The sequence below is a fragment of the Nelumbo lutea genome, chromosome 1 (genome assembly GCF_056320005.1).
Source record: "Nelumbo lutea isolate HS-2025 chromosome 1, American lotus-T2T, whole genome shotgun sequence".
NCBI lineage: Eukaryota > Viridiplantae > Streptophyta > Magnoliopsida > Proteales > Nelumbonaceae > Nelumbo > Nelumbo lutea.
In genome coordinates, this window is record NC_142684.1 from 88,256,685 (window position 1) to 88,282,162 (window position 25,478).

The following is a 25,478-nucleotide window of genomic DNA, read 5'->3' on the forward strand; positions in this document are numbered from 1 at the left end:
TTTGTATTAAGAGCACTTTACGATGGATAAGGAGTGAAGGGGATTATTGTAGAAGTCATGTCAATGCTATAGGCCAAGTGCATCAGCATTGTTCCACATGAAGTACAATGATTAACGTGACGCCCCAATATTTTGACTTCAGAAATCAGATGCCACTCCATTGCCATTGAGTGGAGCGAATCTAACACCAAGATTCTTAAAAGAATACAAGCAAGGGAGAATTTATAGTAAATTCAGCTTATCACTCTCTTAGAAATTCCATTTCAAATACAAATAAATCCTTTAAGCTGGTCCAGAATTTGGAAAAGTCCATGCTCTCATAGATGTCAAATCTTCATATGGAAGATTCTCCATAGAACTGTTCGAAATAAGATAGATATATGGAATTGTAGGAGAAGAGAAGAAACTGGGTGCACTTACCCAAGAGCACATTTTCCTGCAATGCCCTCTCTCTAGGGCAATCTAGATGCAGGCTCAGGTTGATTTGGTACTTCAAAATCTTTTTGAATTCTGGCCAAGTGAACCTAATCCAATGGTGGTGGCAAAACAATTCCCATTTAAAAAATAAAATGATAAAAGTATAACTATATTGCGAAGATATATTCAGAAGCATGAGATGCAAGAAATGATCAATTATTTAACAAAATGAACCCAAACCCCATTCAAATATTGAGAAAGGCTGAAACTTATTATAGTTACAAAGAATCGGGACTTAAATTCCTCAATCAGAAAAGGATTTACAACAAGTTTTATCCTTGGAATTTCCAATCTTTCTTGTTGATGGCTCATGGGACCCATTCACACAAACTGCATCTACTGGTTTGTATATGTTCATTCACAAGTCCATCTTATCCTTGTAGAATAAGAACCATATTTGGCAAGATCTCCAGCAACAGTTGAACTCTGGGCAGTGATTAGAGGATTAAGGAAGTTTTTTTGTATGGGTGTAAATACAGGTTTATTGTTTTTAAATGCTAAAGCAGTGTTAGCGAAGCTCAAAGCGACAGACAACCGGATACAATGGGACCAACAAGCTCTCTCTAACCATATTTTGAAACTTCTCTCTCTTTTTTATAATATTAAACTCATGTATGTAAACGGGGATTTGCCAGCCCATGAGATGGCAAGGAGAGCTAGGCATACGAACTCTTGTAAATTGCTATGCCAGCTCGATAAATCTCACCAATCTTTTTGAGAAACCATGTAAAGGGATCTAAATGTTCCCTTAACTATCTGTAAAATGAATTCCAGTTTTTCCTTGCAAAAATAAAAAAAAAATCACCAAGATTCAATGTCGAAGGGTCAGATGGTTGAGTTGCAAAACGCCTCTTTGCAACTTTACTATAAAAATCTGAAAATGGGGCATGATAGTGGCGGATATATAAGTGAAATATAAGCATGTTAGGATAGGAGCCTAGGACCAAGGTATTGAAGAAAAAAAGGGTTTTCACTTGACAATCTTTTGGACTGTTAAGTAGGTAGATCATTACGTTTCAGTGGACCCATGGTCCAAAATGGGTCCAGACCCAACTCTATGTGCTTTCGTATACAATAAGATTATACCGTTTAAACACTGATTTACTGGTCCATGAAATAGGAATCTTTTTTTCTCCCAGAAAAAAAAATGATAAATTTTTTTTACAAAACACCAATAGATATTAACTGAACTACCAAAATTGTTGCATAGAGGAAGCGTTTGCTTCATGGTTGCTGTGAATTTCTGAATCATGTTAAGATCTGAGAAGCCATTTCTCTGAGCAATCTGATGTAATGATCTGAGAAATAGCATATTCCTCAAGGACACTGCCTGAATTCTTAGATGTGTACTGCCATCAAGATAGAAGAATCATCCGGTTCAATCTTAGAACACATAGATAAAAGCATTCACTCAACCTCCTTGATGATTCTTCTTTTCCTCAATGGTTCTGTGGGCATGCTTCCTGGAGCACTGTGAGCTTTCTTCCTTTCCTCTTTCCTTCTCTCAGCTTCAGTCATTGTACGTCTTAGTGCTGTCGCCTTGTATATTGGTTTGGGCAAGTGTCTATGCCTGCAATGACAAGTACAGATGATACTTGAAAAACTTGTTGGAGAAAAAAAAACTTAGATGGAATAATAGTTAAGTACTTTACAGTTTACATATTTAACTCAGTGCGATAACCAAGTATAAATACTTGAAAAAAAAAAAAAAAAAACTTGTTGAATAGCTCTGAATCTGCAACTTAGATGGAATTTAAACGACAAATGGCACAAGAATAGGGTGGGCTGGAGAAAAATTGTCGAATATGATTGTACAAATGTAAAGTGTACCATAGAAACCATTCACATAGCCTTTCCTTGGAGAACAGAAAAAAAAATACAAATGGTCAAATCCAACTTCAGTAGGAAGTTTTCTCATTACCTTACAATGCGCTTGACCTCAGGGAGATGCTTGTAACGATTCTTGACAGCTTCAAGATACTCTTGCTTTTTGCGTTCTCTTGGAAGAAGCTACAGGATAAAAGATGAGCAATTCAAATGAGGATCTAATCAAATATAAGGTGATGAACTGCCAAAGGTTGATTAGCCATGAATTGGAACCTACCAATATATCATTCCTTCAGAACGAATGAAGAAAAAATGCATGTCAAAGATAGATTCTACAAGGTACCAGAAAACATGAGAGACATGCTTGGTACCTTGGATCCACCTATAAGCTCTCTCAAACTAAAAAGCTTTTCATCTGGTGGTAAAACCATGTGATCTATTATTTCTTTCTAAACAAAACTAGGGTCTGAAATAGGCCTATGCACATGGATTGGGTTCATCTTGACCCAAAAGTCCCAAGGGAAGATCCATCAAGGGAAGTGTTTGGATCTTCTACACATTCCAAAGAGCCCGTTTACTCTAACAAATAGCCTTCTGCCAGCCTCCATTCTCTTTCATATAAAGTGGGGACCACATCATCTTGCTTTCTATTTTACTTCTTAATACAAACAAAGCAAAGTCAATTGTGAAACAAAAACAAAGGATTTGCACTCCTATGCATTTATACCAGTGCAAATTTACAAACAGAGACTAATTAACAGACTTTTTCCATACATAGCATTTTCAATGATGGAACAATGCCAAAGGCAACAGAACATCTATAATTATCCAAGTGCCTACAAAGAATGCAGAAGCAAATAGATACTTACAACTCCCAACTGTTCTGATGCTTTAGCTTTCCATAGCCGAAGATTGGTGTCATCACTCCCCGAGATCACATAAGTGGCATCACAACTAAACTTTACACAGAATACCCTATATGGATGACCAGAACTCAATCAGAACTAAGGAATTTGTAGAAAACTCACATTGAAATATTTAATGGTGTAGAAATCATAACAGTTGGATCCCAGTCTTCTACTAACAGACACAATGTAAGGATAAAGATCACATATCCATGCATAAAGACTTGATAGAAGCAGAAAAACACTCAACCTCATGAAATAATCTAAGATTTGAGCAATACCTCTGCATCCTCTTAGTGTGATAAACTTCTCTGCTGTGGCCACCATTATATTGGAAGATTCTTACCTGGAACAATTAAAATTCAATATTCTAAGGTTCGGTTACCAGAGGATGAGTAACAAATAACTTACTGGCATATTATAAGACCCAAGTAAAAATAAAGAATAAACAGGACAATAACCAGCCATGAACGAGAACTTACTGTCCTATCATATGATCCAGTTACAAATTCTCGACCAGTTGGAGAGAAATCAATATCCATCCTGGAGGGAAAAGGGGGAAAAACAAGAAACAAGGGTTATGGAGATCTCTTTTTTTATAAGCATTTTATGGAGATCATTCCCTAAATGCATTATAGAAAAAAAGACAAGACTGCCACTCACACTGCAGAAACATGATCTCTATGGACACACTTGGCTTCATCCAGTTTTCTTGCATCATAGCTATAACAGTTGCAATCTTCGTTTGCCTGCATCATTACAATATTAATAGTAAGAACTCATCCTTAGAAATAGACAAAATCCAATGTAACACATCTGCCTCTGTGTACCACCCTAACCCTCTGTATTGGCATGATAACCATCGGTACCAATTAAACTTATTACTAATACCAAGCACACCCTAGTTGGATTGCTGTCCATAATTTATTGGATGTGGAGTAATGCTTTACATAGGATATAATTATATAGATATGGGGTGCAATGGATAATACATATAGTATTACCGAGTAATAACTATAAAAGTCAAGATAAGAAGTTCAAGTTTTGATTGGGCTGGTTCCTGGATCTCATCTCAAGGAAGAATTGTTCACTGATAGATCTCGTCCCTGTATGAATGTCTAGAACTAACTACAAGTACATATTATAAATCTACTTCAAACCTTTATGTAATCATCTACTAAGTCTACTAAGCATTTATGTTGTGTGTGGGGGTGGGGGGGCATTTAGGCTTGATGTCATAACATGCAAGAGCTTTCCCAAGGTGTGCCTCCATATGATCACAAACGAATTAATTCTTCTTACAATTTTCAATATATAATACTCAAATCTATCTAAATCTTCAGTATGTTTAAACTTATAACTCAAAAGAAAATTCTTGAGAAAAACTAAAACAAAAAACTATCTATTTTAATATGATATAAGCTTTTGTGGATGTACTCACAGCTGTGAAATTCATTGGCTCCATTGGGTTCCAAGATATAGAATTAGTTTTAGTCTGCGACAGAGCAAATAGGTGTGAGAAAGGTTCAAAATAACCATAGAATCAAGGTTCAAAATTTTGTGACATATCTTTTTTTATCGATAACATCAATCTTTTAATAGAAACAAGCTAAAATACAGAGCAGAAATTACAAGGTCTAAATGGCAAAAGAAAGTGAGAGACAAAAAACCCCCACACCCAAAATTTCATGACGTATCGCCAGTACGTAATGTATCATTGGGTTACCAATACACCAAATATGCATCTTTTGGGATTTCGACCTATTTCAGGGTGTATGCAGGCCTAAGACCTATCCCTCTGCCCTATTTTTGAAGGGAAAAAAGAGTATTGTACAAAGTACCGATACACCCCTTCTGCCGTATCAGGGTGTATCGATATTTTGAACCTTGAATAGAATAGTATCAAATAAAAAGAGCTATAGAAAGAACCATTAAGAAAATGAGTAACATACAGCTATACTGGAAACAATCTCTGTTAAACTTAAACAGCAATGGCAAGCTCATTATATAGCCTATTTCCAATTTTCCACCATAAAACAAACTATTTTAAGAACATTTGATATAAGGGATCCAGGTAACTCCTACCCATGGGGCCATTGCTTGTAGTGATAAAATCTTGAGCTGACACCCTAGATAGCTGGGACTAACATTGGGTAATGGCCCTTTTTTGATAATTCCTACTCATTTTTCTGAAGCCAGATAACTCCTATTCATGCATTCTCTGAAATTAGCTCATGTGCACAACTTTATATTAGTAAGGTAACCATATATTTTAAAATATTTACAACCCTTATCCACATCTATCTTACCCTAGTACATTTAGCAACATTGACAGTCTTAAATAGAAATGAAAATGCCAATGCCTGAAAAATATCTAACAGTACAAGCTTAAAATGTAAATTTCTAGTGATAATTTGGATGTAATACCTTCATGATAAGCTTCCTTGCTGGGGATGACATGCGTAGGTCATATAGTGTTATGCTGCGGTCACTACAAAACAATAGATAACGATGATTATAAAACTACCCAAGTATGAGCCACAACATAAATTAAATCACAGCAAAGTAAAAGGGTTCAATGAGATACATAATGGAGCAAGGTTTTTATCAGAAAATTAGAATCAATATGATCAATAATTCAATACACGTGCAACAATTGCAAAATATATACTCTCCCATTTTTGCATGTGCAAAACATATGTTTCATATTATTTTTAAATTTTTTATCATATTTCTTTTTCTTAGTGTGACTTTCAAATTCAGGTATTTGGTTGTATTCTATGGGCAACTTCACATGTAATTTCTTTCACAGATATGAGGTCACCAATCCTTCTAAATGTCAAGGCATTCTCATGGACGCAGTCAACCAAGAGAGTAAAGTTTTCTGGTATATTGCAGGGGATAAGAACCTTACACACCTCTCACCTCCTATTTGTACAATGCACAAAAGGAAATGAAAAATCATCCATTGCCTATTTAATTTTTCCATCTATCGGAAGATGGATTTACAATATGCCACCACTTCTAAATGTCAGACTCAGACTGGATGGTTGGACTGCTAGACTTGGGAAACCAGTGAGCCTTCTGAATTTTACAATGCCACTTTTTCTGTTCTTTTTCCAAAAAAAAAAATTGTTTGACCTGCTATTAACCCAGACAAACAGTTGAAAACCATCCAGGTTTTTACACCAAACTGGTTTTTAACACTTTTGAACACCCCAAGACCATGCCTTATCACAAGTCACAAAACAATGGTGAAGAGAATTGAACCCATGACCTCTCATTTACATACAATAACATGTTACCATTAAGTTATGACACCATTTATGTTTATTCAATATCTATATTTATAGAACATGTATATGTATTTTTGAAAAAAAAAACATAATTTGTAAAATTAACTCTTTGGGGGAAGGAATATTTAAAGTTGAACTCTTTCCTTTTTCTCCAAAATATGTATAAAATTCAGAATACTATTGCTTGAGCCTTGAAGTCATAAGAATAAATACCTAGCTGATGTTGCTAAAACATTTGGTTCTCCAGGATTAAATCGGACCGATACAACTGTGTCATGACCCCATTCAAAGCTGTTTACTGGAGCTGACCTGTTAGAATAAGTATGTTATGACATGCAAAATGGATAATTCTGTAATCAAGAACAGGGTAAATTAAGTTAAAACTAAAACCTGTTGCGATCCCATATATCAACTTGGGCACCAGCTGTAGCAAAGAGATCACCATCCCATTGGTGATCCACAGCCCTGGAAAAATACAAAGTAGATATAATAAACTGAAAAGAAAATAAAAAGAAGAACAAAGAAACCTAAAAACTAAACCTAATTCAATACAATACCATATCCAGATGGTATTGTGAAATAAAGTCCTCTAAGTAACAGTTTTACCAAAAGCCTTGAAATACTTACCAGAAAGCATTCTTCCAAACGTACACTGCCAATGGCTGAAAGCATGAAATATGCAAACCATCAAAGTAGAGAAGAAATAGAGGATGTAAGGGTTCTAATACTTTATGATAGATTGAGTACTGACCTTGGCAGAATTATCTGACAAATCATCTGACTCCATTATATTTGCAACAGGGACATTCCAGAGCCTGACACTGAATACAACAAAGAAGAAATTACTGTTGCTAAGTATCCAATATCCTTCATATAATTTCCTCTCTGAAGGCATGTAATAATTTAGACTGAAGCTATTCTTACGTGCAATCTGTTCCGCATGATATCAAGATGCGCCCATCGGTAGATGCTGTTAAACCTCGTACAGCGCCTTGGTGGCCAGGAAACTGACAAACTGTTTGTCTATTATTTTATTTATTTTTTTCACATTTTGGAATAAGAATAAAAACGAGTCACCATTATGATCCAATCAAACCACCTATAACTAAAGCAGGGAGAAAAGGAACCATGCTCTACATCATAGCATACAGTGCATCTCCACCATATATGTTAAATGAAGAAACAAGAAGGAATAAGCTCTAGATGTATTTCTACTTTCATAGATGATAATTCAATTCAGAGATAAACATTACCTGGAGGCTATGTCCCACAGACGAATATCTGCCAAAGGAATGGAAAACATCCAAATAGTATTAGAAACACCAAGAATTAAAGTGCGGAATCCCTCTTAGAAAAAGAAAAGAAAAGAAAAAAAACCAAAATGACAAGCAAAATAAAAAGGAATAACTCCCAATGCTACAATTCATGCTACAATTTGATTATGAATTAGTCAGAGTCAGCACATCTAAATAGAATAAACTTGGTATCATCAAATGCCTTCTTTGCTGAAAAGATAACTGTTTTGATCACCCATCTGGTGGAAGAGAACCAGACATTAAATTAAAAGATACTTGCAGGTGGCACTTGAAAATAGTTATTCATTAGTTGAATTATGAAAAATGAAGTTTGAAGTCATCGTTAAGTCTCCAAGGACGTCTGAGTCTGATTTTAAACTGATCAAACCGGAAAATCTGAGCCATCAAGGAATCAACAACTCTAAACTTTAACACCCAGTAATGCTATGATGGTGAATACTTGGTTTGTATTCACTTCATTCAGTCCACTAGCCATCTTTCATTCAATTTCCACCACAATTATCACAGTAAAGAGTAAATCCAGATTTCTGAGCATTTTCATGGAAAATTGTAGTTGATGATAAAAATTCATCACCGACACCGTATAACCTAATGACCATATGATTGGTTTACATAATTATTTGAGTAAAAAAAGAGAAACAGGACTTACTTTTATCGGAAAAGAAAAGGAAGTGAAGAAGCATTAGTAATGGAGTAAGAAAGTGAAGTACCTCCATCCATAGAACCTGAAAACATTCCTTTTAAGTGATTCGGGTTCTTCGCCATACATGAGACAGCATCAATATGCCCATCCATTGCACCCATAAAAGGCCTTGCGAATATCTGGCAACAGGCAATTTTAAATTTTCAAGGCTTTCCAACATAAAAAATTCAAAAGGAAAAGACCAAAAAAGGGTGTGAAATTTATCACCTTCTCCACCTTTGCGGCATTAAGAGCACGAACGTATTCAGTGGCCTTTTCTTGAGTCCGAAGGCTAGGGTCGAAGTTTCGAAAAACCCTCTATTCAATTATGAAAGGAGAAGTATAAATAATCTCAATTGAGAAAAAGAGAACGAATTCTTCCACATACATAAAATTTTCTAAAGAAGAAGAAGAAGAAACCTGGAGATCTTGACTGCGTTCGCGTGTAAATTCATCTTCAGAGCGCGATATGACTTTAACCTTCATTTTTCGAAGCGAAAGGTTTCTAAACCAGTTCGAGCACAATCTGCAGAACCCAAAGAGGAGGAAAGGTGTTCAGTTGCGGAAGACAGAAGTGTTTAAACCTTCTTAAACCCTAGAGAGAGAAGGGCTGAAGGCTGAAGGCTGAAGGAGGTGTCCAATCCGACATCGGCTTCAGTCAGTGCAGGACCCGTTCGAATAGCCTCTACAGCCTTGCATCGGGAACATGTCCATACTTCTGTGGAATGATGATTGCTTGAACGGATTTGCACTGACTGAATCCGATTTCGTCCAATCCATAGCACGTAATGGAGCGAGTCAGATCCGACCACTGTTCCAACTTCAAAAAATGATCCATCGACGAACGGGCCTCACACTCCAATTTGCCGGTGTGAGTCTATAGACCCGTTTTTTCTTCCTTTCAAATGTGACTCGCCGCTCGCCGAATGAGTTGAGATCTTCTGTTAATAAAACACGTTTCAACAACCCCTTAATGCATCGTGGGTATACCTTTCGAACAGTTGATCCAATTCGCGAACGCGACCCGATACAATAAAAGAACCAGGATTATGGTCTCATATCTAACCACCTTAATTTCAGAATGGCCGAACCCGACCCAATCCCCAAAAAACTGTGTTGGGTCGGATTGGGTCATGGGTCAACCCACTAACCCAATTATTGAGTGTAATTTAGACTTTTTATGTATTGTCAGAAGTTTTCATTGGTTAACCTTTTCTATTTAGTTTTTATTATTAATCGTTTACTTTTTAAAATTTTAACATTTTTTATTTTATGCTTGGAGGTTAATTCCTTTAATTTTAGCATTTTTCATGTATTTTTTCTTTATTTTGTAAACTCTAGTTATTTTTAGGAATGACCTGAATTGACTCATGGGTCAATCCTAACCCGAACATGAGTTAGGGTCTAGCATTTGCTGAGCCAAACCGACCCAAAATTAGCTTAAAGTGTCTTAACCCAACCTGAACCCAACCCAATTGCCAAGTCTACTCATTGGTAGGGTGTCAAGATAAATATGACAATTTTTACACTACCCGGTGGGTACCCATCCCATCAAGGCGGGGTTTTTGCTTGAAGAATGGATTTTGGGGGCAGAAACGGGTTTAGGGATTCTACAATCCATATGGGTACATGTAAGGTAACAAATTAGGCTAAATCCGACCCTCACAACCCATATATTGATAGTTTGTGTTTTTTTACATGTCTTAATCAAATAATTGAAAATTTTGATGTTTGTTCATGCTATTTTAGTTATATATCTATACTATATATAAAAGTGTGAATGCAATGTGAAATTTTTTTTGGAGTAAAATTACCCTTTACTTTATTTTAGAAAGGGTATAAAAGTCATTTTATTACAGTTTTTATGGCTACTAAGATGCCCATAATTGTGTATTTATTCCATCTCTAATGGTAAGGTTGAAAATGCAATTTCAATTATTACTTCCCACCTCATTTAATCCCCTCTCATCAATGTTATACTTAAATTATTAACTCTCATTTTCTCTTATTAAATTAGTTTGAATCAATATTTTTAACAATATAAACCCATATATTTTAAAACTGACTCAAAAACAAAATCATTTTGAATCAAAGTGGTAGTTAAGCAATTCAACCATTTTGAATCAAAGTGGTAGTTAAGCAATTCAACCATTTGAATCAAATTGATCAACCTACGAAGTCAGAATTAGGTAATAAAATTTTTAAAATAGAAATTTACAAAAATGTAGAAAAAATTAGACACATTTATGATACTAGGGTGTTGGTGGCCTAACAGTCTTGACAGGTTTTCTCATATAACAGATATAATTTTCTCTTCTCAATGAGGTCTCACCATTTTGGTGTGACCTTGTGTTCTAACTTTTGGTAACCTACATCCCTTTATTTTCTTGGGATTCTATTGTAACAAACATTGGAAAAGTGGAATACTCCACCAATATTTCTTCTTTCCTTTTCTTTCCTTTCTCACAAACCAAACGAACCATAAGGGGGTGGTCTGTAGTGTGGCTGAGAAATTAGGTGGTGTATTCTCATCCACACCACACCACGCCACAAAATGATGGTTGTTCTACATTGTGGACAAAAATGAATGGATTGAACCACACCAAACCCTCATAATCATTTTGCAAGGTGTGATGTACTTCAGTCCACACTATGTTTTGATTCCATGCATCTAACCTACAATGTGTGAGATGATCTATGAAACAATATTCTATTTTTAAGTAATATGCATTATAAATAAAATAATACAATTTAACTGTCAAAATACAAATTAATGCATTTATATTTAATATGATTAGTGAAAACTATTTGTTAAAAAAATCAATAATAAATCACAAAAAAATTAATAAAAATTATAAAAAAAATCAATAATATATTAGCATTAGTAAAATGCCAAGAATAATATTTTTTGTCAAATAAAATAATTTTATAAAAAATGATAATTTTTATACAAGTTGTAGAAATTATTAAAATGAAAAGTCCACTATTTTAGAATCATCAATTTTGGAATTATTGAATTTGGATAAAATGCATTACATGTGCAAAGCAGGGAATCATCAATTTTGAAATTATTCATTATCGTTGAAAAGTTACATGAGATTTAACCATAGACAAGATTCTAAGATATTGTTTGGACTGTTCCATGATATAGTGTGATTCAGTTCACACCATGAGGCAATCGAAAATGTTGGGAGGAGGTGTGGCACATTTCAAAACTGAATATATGAATGGACATTTCTTATATGCCACCATTGGATTGCATTTGTAGGTAGAGAAGAGGAACAATAAAAAAAGAGAATCTAAACATGAACATTTTGAGTTCACATCTCCGCCCCACAACGCCCTACAACACATTCCCGTCGTGTATTGGGATCATCTCCCGATGATGACATCATCGGGAGATGTTCCCAATACACAACGGGGATGTGCTGTGGGGCGGAGATGTGAATTCGAACATTTTAATAATAATCATCCTCATTACAACAATAGTTTGGACTTAAGTGTATATTTTTGAAAACTAGTAGAATGGCCCATGCGATGCATGGGGAATTTAAACCCGTGAATGATTAATCATAACCAGGTATAGAACTTACTAAAGTTGGGTGTGTTCACTTAGGTTGATTCTTGATTGGCTATGTTAACATCAATTTGTTTGATTATTGAAGCTTTGACCCAAAATAAAATTAAACTTCAATTTCTTTAATCCTAATCATGGTTTTCAAAACCGGACCGGACCGGATGATCAGGATGACCGGTTCCATTTTCCCCAAAAACTGGATTTTCCCCCAAAACTATTAATTTTGGTCAACGAACCGCTGAACTAGGTGATTAACCATTCAAACCCGATAACCGGACCCCTGACCGATTTTCCGGGTTGGTTTTAAAAACCATGATCCTAATTGATCAGGACTGATATGGTTATGAAAATAGAATTAACATAAAACATGATTAATGATTCCATGTAAATGTGAATATATAATAGTATGCAAAAAGTGTAAACAGGTACCGTAATTGATGCGTCTGTATTTAGTTTGTGACTGAACTTGTATATGCACAAGGAGGCAAATAAATTAATGAAAGGTTAAGAAACTACCACGTGCAAGTAATTCCAATAAGAGCAATCCCTCCACAATAACTTGTATGAACCATGTGAATGTTCAACCTGGTATCTAGGAAAGAAAATGAAAAACAAGACAATTGTGTGATATGTTTCCTTTATATTAAGGAAAGCAAAAATAGTAAACAAAATGTTGAATGGAATTAAAAAGAAACTTCAATGTATTTGTATTGAAAAATTTGTGTTGCCACCATTCTAGAGCAAAGAGCTAAAGAGCCTAAATCATATAAATTGTGTTCAGAAACCAGATGACCCACTGTCATATGGGGACAAAAACACGAAAGAGATGAGTCCAAAATTTTCAGTAGTTAAAGGTTAATATCAACATTGCAAAAAGGGAATGGTTGCTAATGAGATTCATCATTAAAGTTATAAGTGCCCTCTATAGATTGACATATCTGCTCTATCTATAGGATTTATTTTCAATCCATGTTTGTATAGGCTTAATCTAATAGATAATATATCTAAATGGGAAAAGAAAAGAAATTGAGGAATGGCCAACATTAGATAACATTACCAGGACTCAATTAAGTTAAGAAAATCTCAAGTTTAATTCAAAATTCAGTTTTCATGATAATTTTCCCCTTAGCGCAATAAGTTCGATTATCTTCGAAATCAAAGAAAATAAACACCTGGAGTTCCATACATGACAATTGTCAATGCCGAAACACACTCTGCTATCTTTCTATTGTTTGCTTTTTAGGACCAAAATCATTCGTGAATGTAGAAGAGAAACTTTCTGTTTTCAAACGCCAATTAGAGGGTGTTAATGGGACAATTGGTATTTACATCGTTGCAGGGGTGAGAAGGGGAGAAACATATGAATGGAAGAAATGAGGTTGTTCGCCTAAAATATAGTTGTCCCCTTTGCTTCAGTCATTTCAATAGAGGATAGGATTGGAAATAAGAAATCAGGGAGGGTAGGATTTGAACTATAAAATCAGGGTATTTGGACGATGGACAATTCGTTCGCTTCAGTCATTTTAAGAGGGGAGCGGGGATAGAGTTGGAATTAAAAAATCAGGGAGGAGTAGGATTTGGACGATGGACGATTCATTCACTTCAGTCATTTTAAGAGGGGAGGGAGATAGAATTGGAATTAAAAAATCAGGGAGGGATAAGATTTGAACTATATAAAATCAGGGTATTTGGATCACCCATTTCTCTTTTTTATAAATGGGTAAGATTTTTATTAATTACATTAAAAAAATAAGTATAATAAATAATAATTATTTTTATTATTAATAAAAATGAAATACATAATTTAGAATTCACCAAAAATAAAATTATTTTGTTGTTTGGCATAAAAGTGTGAATGAAATGTGAAACTTTTTTTTGGAGTAAAATTACCATATACTTCTTTGTTTGAGAAAAGGGTATAAAAGTAATTTTATTACAATTTTATTGTCAACTTTAATGATTACTAAAATGCCCATAATTGTGTATTCGATCCATTGCTAATGGTAAGGTTGAAAATGTAACCAATTATTACCTCTCATCTCATTTAATCCCCTATCATTAAGTCTTATACTTAAATTATTAACTCCCATTTTCTATTATTAAATTAGATTTGCGTTAATATTTTTAACAATAAAATCCATATATTTTTAAAACTGACTAAAAAACAAAACTATTTTGAATCCAAGTAGTGGCTAAGCAATTCAACAGTCTGAATCAAATTGATCAACCTATGAAGTCATAGTTAGGTAATAAAATTTTTAAAATAGAAATAAATCTAGAAACTTACAAAAAATGTAGAAAAATTACACATTTATGATATTTTTATTAATCAAATTAAAAAAAATAAGTGTAATACGCAAATTATTTTTATTGGTAATGAAAATGAAATACATAATCTGAACTGACCAAAAATTAAATTATTTTACTGTTTGGCAAAGATCAATAGTTCAAATTTTGGGTTAAACATGTTAACCATTCAATTCCCTCTATTTAAAACTTATATTTTTTGATAAATGAACAAAAAAAAATACACTAAAAAGATTAAATATTAAAAAATAAGAATATAGCCAAGCAAACTTCACAACTCGATCCAATTATCACATATTTGGATGAGGTGTTTATGTAATCAGATTTGAAATTTCAATCTGCATCAGATTAATAATAAACAACAAAAAATATATAAAAACAGAAAAATAAAAAATGCATAAAGTTTATAAAAAAATTTTGGATACATTATTACTATCATTATCATCATTTAGAATTACCATGTGCAAAGCACGTGTACACTTACTAATAAAAAGAAATAATAGGAAATTAGATACGGGTTATAAATCCAACCTACCCTACCCTTAAATACAAAGAGGGTTTTGCATTTTCATGTGTAGGGAAGGTTTGGAATCTCAAAATCCAACCTGTACAGATTTTGGGTGGGTGGGTTTTGCATTACTAGTATAAAGAAATAGTAGGAAATTAGATACGGGTTATAAATCCAACCTACCATACCCTTAAATATAAGGAGGGTTTTGCATTTTCATGTGTAGGGAAAGTTTCATAAGGCTTAGAATTTACAAAACCCTCCCCATTGTCATTCTAGTGATAGAATGTATTTTGTTGGCAAGACATCCCAACTCTACTAATGCCATGTTTATATAACAGGTTAGGTGGATGGGATAAGGGGTTATCCGTTGCTTATCCATTAACATATTAGGTTTTCCTTTTTTTTTTAATCTCATTTTTCCTTTCATTCTCCAACCTATTCGTTCGGTCCTCTTTCTCTCTCTTTCTCTATTACAACCCTATTGAAGATGGTGACTAAGGTTCCATTTGGGAAGAGTGTGAATACAAAATGATTAATACAAATGCAAATTAGACCTATCCATGGGCTAGACCCATTCAAATTTTGGCAAAAAGCCAAGCTCGAGCCCCCTAATGAACAAGTCTAATGCAAATCTATATGTTTCGTGGAAATGCAAAGTTGGTTTAGTTTTATAATGATAGTTTTGTTATCTTGCAAAATGATTGCTAGTTATGAATTTATGATAGGTACATACACAAATCCCAATATTGAAATATACTTTTAACATTGATTAACTTTGAGTGCAAAGTTTGCATCTATTTTTTGAATGCAAACTTTACACTCATTTTAAATGTAAACATGTCTTGAAATCTGTGTTTTGCTGTTATTTTCAAGACAAATAGATTCTCACAAAATACTAGAAAAATTGAACCAGAGTGCAAATATGCACTAAGCTGGCATGTGCACTCTTCTCAAACATTGCCTAAAAAATTTCTTTCCTGATTGCTTTTGATGGTTAGTTGTCTTGAATGGTTTTGGACCAGCCATTGAAGCATGAGGGCACAACTATGTCTCTAAGTATTCCCTATCCATGATATCTTATGCTTTGGAAGAATTAATTAGTGCTTTTCCAATCAATTTGTTTGAGTGTAATATGTGATTTACCAAAGACTTGGGTCTTACCTTGAGTGTAATCTTAGGCCTCGTTTATGTCTCTATAATTCATTTACTTGGATAAATGCACTATCTTGGGCAAGTGTTTCTTAGAAAAACAATTATTTGGATAACTACACTTACAAATTTTCTTTTATTCCCCATGTAAATTTGTATAATGATTGTTTTATCAAAAAAAGTGACATTATTGAAAGATAATATTGTCCCATCATGTATTAACAACTTTTGACATGGACATATAAGTGATTTATCTAAGTTTCAGGAGGATATTACTTGCTTAGATAAATGAACCATTTGGGAATCATTCTTTTTTGTGGAACGCACTAATACCAAAATACAAATGCAAGTTTATTTCTTTTCCATAGGACCCACCAATTTACTTGTAATATCCCCCAAAAAAACCTCCCTAAGATTAATAGTGGGAGAGTGGGTGTTGAAGGAGGTGGGTTGTTTGGAATTTCTTTTTAAGGGGGATTTCTTAGCAAAAAGGAATGTTTAACAAAGAAAATCATTGGGATTTTATCTTAATGATTCTTGGCATCAAACTGTTCTTTAGGTAAGTCTTTTTCTCCATTGGGTTTTTGTTTTTCGTTTTCTTGTGTATTAAACTTAAAATTAGAGATTTAGGTAGACTAATACAATAAGTTTACATTTTTCACACGGCAAATTTATTAATAAAAGTTTTGAAATTGGTGGTGACAATTTTTCATTGATTTATAGGCTTTTGGATATACCGTGACTCACTTGCATTGGTACTTTGCACTCAACATATTGAATAAGTGATTTTTCATCTTCCAGTTATATATGTTTATTTTATTTTACTTTTTCTTTTTTTCTTTTGTCAACTATCAAGTAAATTAACAAATAAATTCTTGGTTATATATTTGTTTTTGTTTATTTGAATTGGGATTTAATCATGTGAATATTATGAATTCGAAATCTAGATGATGTTTTTTTTTTGTCGACTTTGTGAATCATCGATATTTGACACATTGTTATTCTTTAAAAGAAACAACGACCTTTTTTTTTTAAGTTGTTATTCTTTATTTAGTTATGTTGTTATTCCTATGATAAATTCCTTTGTGAGACTCATGTGTGGATTGATGTATTTGTTATATTCTAATAATATAGGACTATATTTGGACCCTACCATTGGGGATGAATACAATGGCATCTTGAATTAGTCCATTTTGAATTTGGGCCCTCGCCACAGGGCATATGTGTGGTCCCTTATCATTGGTGTTAAAGTGGTCGTAGTTTAATATATGATTACGCTCTGGGCCTTGCCATTGGGAATGAATACAGTGGCATCTTGGACTAATCCATTTTGAATTTGGGCCCTCATCATAGGGCATATATGTGGTCTCTTATCACTGGGGTGAAAGTGGTTGTAATCTACCCTTGTGAAAATTGCTATGTGACTCTAAATTTGAATTTGAATATATCAACATCAGTCCATGACATGAGTTTCATCTAGCTTGTTCTTATGATTTGGTGAATTGTTAGAAAGTTTGATACTTTTTTGAGTATGTGAGTTTCCCTTCTCCAAGACAGATTATACTCATTATATTGAGGGCCATACTCATTATACTCACTTCTCTTCCTTTTCAGATGTTGAAGCATAATAGCTATTGTTTGGGATTGCTAGAGAGAGAGCACTAGTATAAATTTTCTTTTTATTAGAACTTGTAGTAGCCTTTACTAGTTAGATTTTAGATATATTTTGTATTTTTTTTTTTGTAGACAAAAAGTTTTCACTAAAACCTTAGACATGTTAGAGATTATGTGATTTTACATTTAGTTTATGATTTGTTTTGATTTAAAGTTATTGTTAGAATTTTGGATTTGATTGTAAACAAGTAAAGCCTTACATACTATTAAGCATGTGGCGTTGTCTCATACCTAACCTTGGTTGGGAGCATGACATTACTCACCCCCACTTCTTAGAAAATGAACGAAGCCTTAGAATAACCTAGCATCTCAACAGTAATACTCATCACCATAAACTCCCTATAAGTATTTTCTAAGTTTAACATTTGCTTCAGCTCAAACTTTGATGGATATATATTATTTGAGTCAGCTACCTGTTCTTATTTCTTATTTTTCTGAGTCGGAAATGTAATTTTGTTATTTTGTATTTTTTCTTCATTTTCTGTGTTTTTTTAAATTTTTGCTTTTTTTGCAATTTATGATTTTCTTTGTTTTTTTTGTAACTTCTGCTATTTTTATTCATTTTGTGTTTTATTATGTTCAATAATATTATATGCCGAACAAATCATATAATTTCCTGGTCCTATTTCTGTGAATGTAATTTGCTAAATATGCCCAATAGTAGAATCTAGATTTAATCAAACATGAACCAAATTTAATACTTGATCCATCCCTATGTTGAAACGCCAACACCTCTCAATTGCTTTATATAAAAAAAAGCTAAATGCTCCATTGGGTTATAGGTGATGAAGATCCCCCATCCCACCCACATTGGCCTCTTGCACTTCAGTTGAGTTTTCTGCAACAATAGTCATAACTCATAACTGAAGAAGATTAACTATCATCATATTTTGCATGTCACAGGTTTTTGCCAACAATAGAGAACTCCAGGATGGGTGAAATTCACAGAGAAGTTGAGACTTTGTTGAGAGGAACGATTGAAAAGCAACAGAAGACTATAAAAATGGGAAGTGACACTGATTGATTTTTCTGAGTTTAAGAAGTCGGAGAGAATGGAAACTCGGAGAACATTGGAAGGACAATTGAAGATGTCATAGAAGAATGCAAGTTATTCTACTTTGCTGGTCATGAGTCCATATCGAATTTGCTAACGTGGACATTGATGATTTAAGCCACCAAAAGACTGTAAGCATTTACTTGATAGTCTTCATTTATAAATTAAGGCCTTATTCATCCCAATTACTCCAGAACACCCTAAATTTCTACATTGCAGGTAACCATGATTTTGTATGAGGTGCTCAGTCTATATTAGTGTCATACCCACCTGCATCCCTAGTTAGGGATGTCGACTGGGCCAGATTTGGCCCAATATGAGTCTGTTACAGATGGACCAGGTCCAATCCAATCCAATGAGTATTTTGCACCGTTTGGACCAGTCCAATACAATGTCTGGAATGTCCAATTAATCTGTTCAAATTGGTTTTAATTTAGACTGGTTCCAACCCAAACTTGGTCCATTGACACCTGCATTCTTATCTTCTAATCAATTTACTGGATATTGGTTCAATCTGACCCAATCCAATATAAATCCATTATGGATGGACCAGGTCCAATCCAATTCAATAAATACTTTGGACCATTAAGTCTGATTGATCCAATTCAATATATCTTATATCTCCATCTAATTGGTCCAAATTGATTTTGATTTGGATGGGGTCCAACCCAAAGCTGGTCCATTGACACCCTTACTGGTTAGATACACTAATAAAAGAACAACAATTGGAGAATTCACCTTCCGAGCAGGGGTGGAGTTTTTTGTGCCATTACACCTTGTGCATCACAATTCTGAATAATGGGGCGAAGATGCTATGGAATTCAACCCTGAAAGGTTTGCAAAAGGGGTTTCTACTGCATCAAAAGATCAAATCTCATTCTTCCCCTTTGGTTGGGGGTGCAAGAATATGCATGGAGCAGAACTCTGTCATGTTAGAAGCTAAGATGGTCTTATCTAATACCAATGCCCCTTGCTCTCATCTTGACTCTCAACGAGCCACAATATGTTGCAATTCCCTTTTGTAATTATGTTATAATTGCTATATATCTAGTACTAGCAGGACCTATGCAGGAAAATCTGAAAGATTGAATAATTTTATTTACTATTAATTAATTAATAAATTAATAATCAAAATTTGATACTAATTAACTAAAAGTATTCAAAGTTATTATTAATACTTAGAATTTTAATAATTTTATTTTTCATTTAATGTTGATTTATAGAAAATAATTATTGTTAATTTAATACAAACAAATATTTTTTTAATAAGTTTAATTTTATTAATCACTTATAGTAATTTTAATAACTGTTATTATTTTTATTACTTTTAAATGAAATTTTAATTGACTTTAAATAAATAAAAATAATTACAAAATCTAACATTTTTATTAATTTCACTAATAATTAAGAATGGCAATAGGGTAGGTTTAGGGTAGGGCACCCCATCCTTGTCCCTACTCCGTAGTCAAGACACTTTACCCCATCCATGCTCCGTCCCCAGTGTTAAGTGGGTTCAGGGCAAGGCACCCACTCCCCATTAGGGATGGGGAATCTTCGAATCTCCCCGCCTTGTCCTCAATGTCGGGTGAGTTCAAGGAAAGGCACCCACTCCTCATCAAGGATAGAGAATCCTCGAATTTCCTCGCCCTGTCCCTAGTGTTGGGTGGGTACAAGGCAAGGCACCCATTCCCCATCAACCCAATATTCAATTTGATGACAAAAATTATCAAAATTATATACTGAGTATCAGCCACATGGTAAATTTCTAAAAGTACACTAAATTGTCTTTAATTTCCAGAAATGTAGTTTTATGAAAAATTTGGAAAATTTATTAATTTTAGTTAGCGTTGTTCATTATATTGACGAAACCAACCAACTTGACTCGAGTTGGTCAATTTTCTAGTGTTTCTAGTGTTTCTAGTATTTCTAGTCGGCTTTGGTTGACCAATTTCCCAACCTGACCAAGTTACATCAGTTTTACTTTCTTCATTTGTAAATTGAATGACCCGACCATAGATATATATTTATATTTTATATTTTTAATACGAGAAAGTGAGAAAATTCCCATATTTCTAAGTCTAAAATATTTTATATCATGAATTTAATTTTCAAAATTATTTTTTAAGTTTAAATCTTTTGAACCAATTAACCAAACCGAAAATTGACTCAAACTAATACAATTCGAGTTGGGTGGATTTCACTAATGGTTAGTTGGTTTTGGGTAAGGGTGCAAATGGATTAGATCATGATTTGATATGAAGTTTGATCCTTTATTCTTGGATTCAGATAGCCCCATTTAGAATCTTCGAATTGGATCCCATAAAAAATCCGATCAAATTCAGATCACTCGGCCCCTACCTGATTTGATAAGATTCGATCTGATATATGTGTTATTTATTTATTTATCTATATAAATATATAACACAAATAGATATGTTACTTATTTATTCTTTTATAAATATATTACTGTTTATTAATAACTACATTATTTTTCAATTATTTATAGTAATGCATTAAAATAGTGTAGTTATCAAAATGCTGGTAATTACACTTTAAAATACTGTAATTATAATTACAGCCACTTACCATTTAAAAATGATTTACTTATAATTAAACAAATATAATTGAAATTGCACACAAAATAAGAAATTATTTTCAAATTATAGAAACTATAGAGTTTGAAAACAAAATTAGAAAGTAAAAATTGTAGAATATCACCAAAATTATAGAAAAACACAAAAAAAAATGGCATTAATTTCCATCAATTTAATTTGATTTATATTTATTAATTTCCATCAATAAATATACAATTAATTTATATTTATTAATGTAATTAATTTTTATAACCTTTTGTCAAACCTTTGTTCCATTAATTTGTATAATTAATTATATTATTATTATCAATAATTATATTTAATACTTAGATTAATTAATATAATTAAGTTATTATTATCAATAATTATTATTAATTAATAATAATAATAATAATAATAATAATAATGATTTTTGATAAAAAATAATTATTGATTATAATTACTTACTAATAATTAATTCCTTAATTATAACAATAATAATTATTACTTCGGAATTTTAATTAATTAATGATAACTTACAAGTATTTTCATAATGTTAATTATTAATTGGGATATAATCATTTTATATTTATATTAATTCATATTATTTATTTTATCAATATATAATTAGTGTTACTTATTTACATTATTATTATTATAAGTAATTATAATTAATACTATTATTTTTCTCCAATGAATAGTTCATTTGGTGAAAGTTAAATTATAAACTTTCAATTATTCATGATTGTTAAACTAAAAGAATTATAAAAGCAAATACTATTTCGAGAATTAACTACATATCGTAATTATAACAATTTGATTACTTCATAATAAAAATACAAATTAAAATAAATAATAATAATAGTAGTAGTAGTAGTAATAATAATAATTTAATATTACTTGTTTCAAAATCAATACACAGATAATAAGAATATAATATTACTAAATAATAGTAATAATAATATACTTATTATTATTACTGATTTTGTAATTATTAATATATTATTAATCTATATTTGTCGATAAAGACATGGAATAAAAAAATATTCAAATTACCATTACATGAATGAACTCAAAATCTATGAGTGTTCTAATTGACTTTAATTAATTGGATTGGGTTTCTACTAACAAATGCATTTGTTAGTAGAAATAGGATACTGCAAATGATGTTTATTTTCTTTCATTATATAACAATTATTTTTCCTTTTTATCTACTGCTTTTATTATTTTTAATATAGCTTTCATTAGACTATTTTGTGTATAAAATGTTCAACATTGTATATAAAGTTATTATTTATGTAACGAAGATTATGAATTTATATAGCTGCTATTATCAAATAGTTCAAAATTGAAAACTAATTCTCTTCAATATATATATATATATAGCAATAGAGAGAGAGAGAGAGAGAGAGAGAGAGAGAGAGAGAGAGAGATTAGGTAATTTGAAGGAGAGTATTTCATTGGTTGTTTAAAAAATGGCATGGAATAAAAAAAAATCAAAAAAGGTGAAAATTTCTTCACTGTTGTGTTTTAGTATAGGGAAAATCTATGATGCGGAAAAAATATGGTATGGGAAGTAGTTTTGACCAATCAAAATCCACCCATGAATTTTGATAAATAACACCTGATTGGCTACCACGTTTATGATTCCAGTTGATTGGTCAGAAGTTTTTCGGATATCATATCTTTTCCATATCAGAGTTGAACCCGTTAGTATATACAAGCGGGGACCTGTGCGATGCACGGGTTTTGTTAAGCGGAAGTTAAACAATAGAAATACATAAGAGTATATAATTTTTTTATATTTTAACTTTTTAATAATCAATTGGATCAAACTTGACCTAAGTTGGTCGATGTTTTAGTATTTTCGATTAGCTTTGGTTCAACAATTTCTCAACCCAGCCAAATTAGGTTAGTTTTGGTTTGGTCATTTGTAAACCGACCAAAATTGAATCGGCCCGACCATATATATATATTATATTTGAAATATAATTTTTAATATAGGAAAGTGGGAAATTTCCCATATTTCTTAATCCAAAATATTTTATATCATAAATTTAATATTTTTAGTTCATTTTTTAATGACACTATTGTAATTTATTAAATTTAAATTTATTTTTTAAGTATAAATCTTTTGAAAAAACAGATCAAACTGAAAATAGACCCAAACTGATACAACCCGAGTTGGCAAGTTTTCACTAATGATTAGTCAATTTTTGGGTGACAAACTCCCAACCTGACCAAACTGATTTTGTTGGCGATAGCCTGCAACCAAATTGAACCAATCTTTGAACACTCCTAATTTCAACTAAATTAATAGTCTAATCTCTAATAAATAACAATAGTTTAATATCTAATAATTATTAAAAATTTATATAAAAATAAATAATTATTGAAAATAAATTTGCAATGAAAATAAAATAGATATCTAATAAAATACAATAATTACAAAAATACAATAAATGCTAAAAATATATTAAATAAGTCAATAAATAGTGTAATCTCAAATTATAGTTTAATCTCTAATAAAAATTAATCAATTAATTATTAAATTATAATAAATACATAGTTACTAAAAACAATTTTATAATAAAAATACAATAAATTAAATTTCAAAAGTTAAATAATAGTTCATTAGTCTCCAATAATTATTGATAATTTTTGTTAAGTAACATAACAAAAATAGATGTATAAATAATTATTGAAAACATATTTATCAAAAGATACAATAAGTAATTCCTGAAAATACAATAAATATTAATTTTAGATATATATATATATATATATATATATATATATATATATATATATTATAATACACTATTATTGTGAAATTATTACAAATAAACATTAGTTTTTTTTGAAAGTTATTTTCTATAATTATTAATTGATATAAGTAAAATTAGTTATTTAAATAATATATTTAAATTATTAATTATTTATTGAATTTAATAACTCATAAAATTATATTTAGTACTATTATTACATAATTCTTTATTAATTTTGTAAAATATTACATTATTATTAATACATAATATGAAATATTTTATAATTATTTTTCTACATTTAAGATTTTTTTAAAATTTATTACATATTTTTTTTTCTATTTTAACTATTTAAATTTAGCCATGTTCAATATTTTATTATTTCAATAATTTGTTAAATATTTAAAAATTCATTATTTGAATTTTATTTATTTTAATGTTATTATGTAATATTAAATATTTTGTTATATAATTATATAGCTATTTTTCATGTTCTGTTATTTAAGATTTTTAGTTATTGAAATATTGAAATATTGTTTTATTTTTGAATATTTGAATAACATTTAAATTGAATAATTCATATAATTGTAATTTATATTGTTACTACATAATTTCATGATGAATTTTGTAAAGATATAGAACTATTAATAATATTAGTATTATTAAATCTATCATAATTAATTTTTTTGTTTTGAATAAATATTTTAAAGTTAGTATATAATTTCATTATAATATTTAAATAAATTTGAAATTTATTCTTTGAAACTTTCTTTAGATAAATGTAGATAAAAGGGGGAGGGGGGGGGGGAGATGATAAATAGGAATTAGAGATTGTTTAAAAGAGAACTTCTTTACCAAATTAGAGATAGTTTAAGAGATAAATAGGGATTAGAGACAATTTAGGAGAAAATGGGGGAAATTGGTGCATTTGGCTAAACATTAGAAGAACAAATCCCTCTGTGGTTGTTAGAAATAGTTAAACCTGTGTTATTTCTTTATTGGTTTAATGGGTAATTATGTGGATTTAAAATAATAAAAAAATAAAAAAATAGGAAATTAGGAAGGGGGTTTGGAGAAAGGAGAGGCATGGTGATGTGGACTGTTAATTGAGATATGATAAACATCCGATGAGGAAGTCAAATTTTTGGATCTGATCCCATCTGATGTATTTTTTTAAGTTAATAAATTATTAAAAGAAAATTAAAATATAACAATTTAAATAAAGAAATATATGTATATTATATGCATTTATATAAATAAATAAATATCATACATATTGGATTGGGTTTTTTCGGATTGAATAGGGAGTGATTTAAATTCGATCCAATTTTTTATCAGATCCTATTATCCATTCTGATATAATTC

General features: G+C 31.4%; 1 protein-coding gene across 1 annotated transcript; it reads right to left on the minus strand.

Annotated features, from left to right (window-relative positions):
• Nucleotides 1–1,491: 1,491 nt before the first annotated feature.
• LOC148875978 (WD repeat and SOF domain-containing protein 1) lies at nt 1,492–9,420 on the minus strand. Its single transcript, XM_088965847.1, has 17 exons — nt 8,924–9,420; nt 8,732–8,821; nt 8,532–8,643; nt 7,759–7,786; nt 7,430–7,528; nt 7,257–7,326; nt 7,133–7,167; nt 6,896–6,970; nt 6,719–6,814; nt 5,637–5,700; nt 4,651–4,704; nt 3,873–3,958; nt 3,692–3,752; nt 3,491–3,555; nt 3,174–3,279; nt 2,399–2,487; nt 1,492–2,047 (listed from the first exon to the last, which is right to left on the minus strand). The coding sequence occupies exons 1-17, from the start codon at nt 8,987–8,989 to the stop codon at nt 1,885–1,887; spliced, it is 1,359 nt and encodes a 452-aa protein (XP_088821973.1). The 5' UTR covers nt 8,990–9,420; the 3' UTR covers nt 1,492–1,884.
• Nucleotides 9,421–25,478: the final 16,058 nt, after the last annotated feature.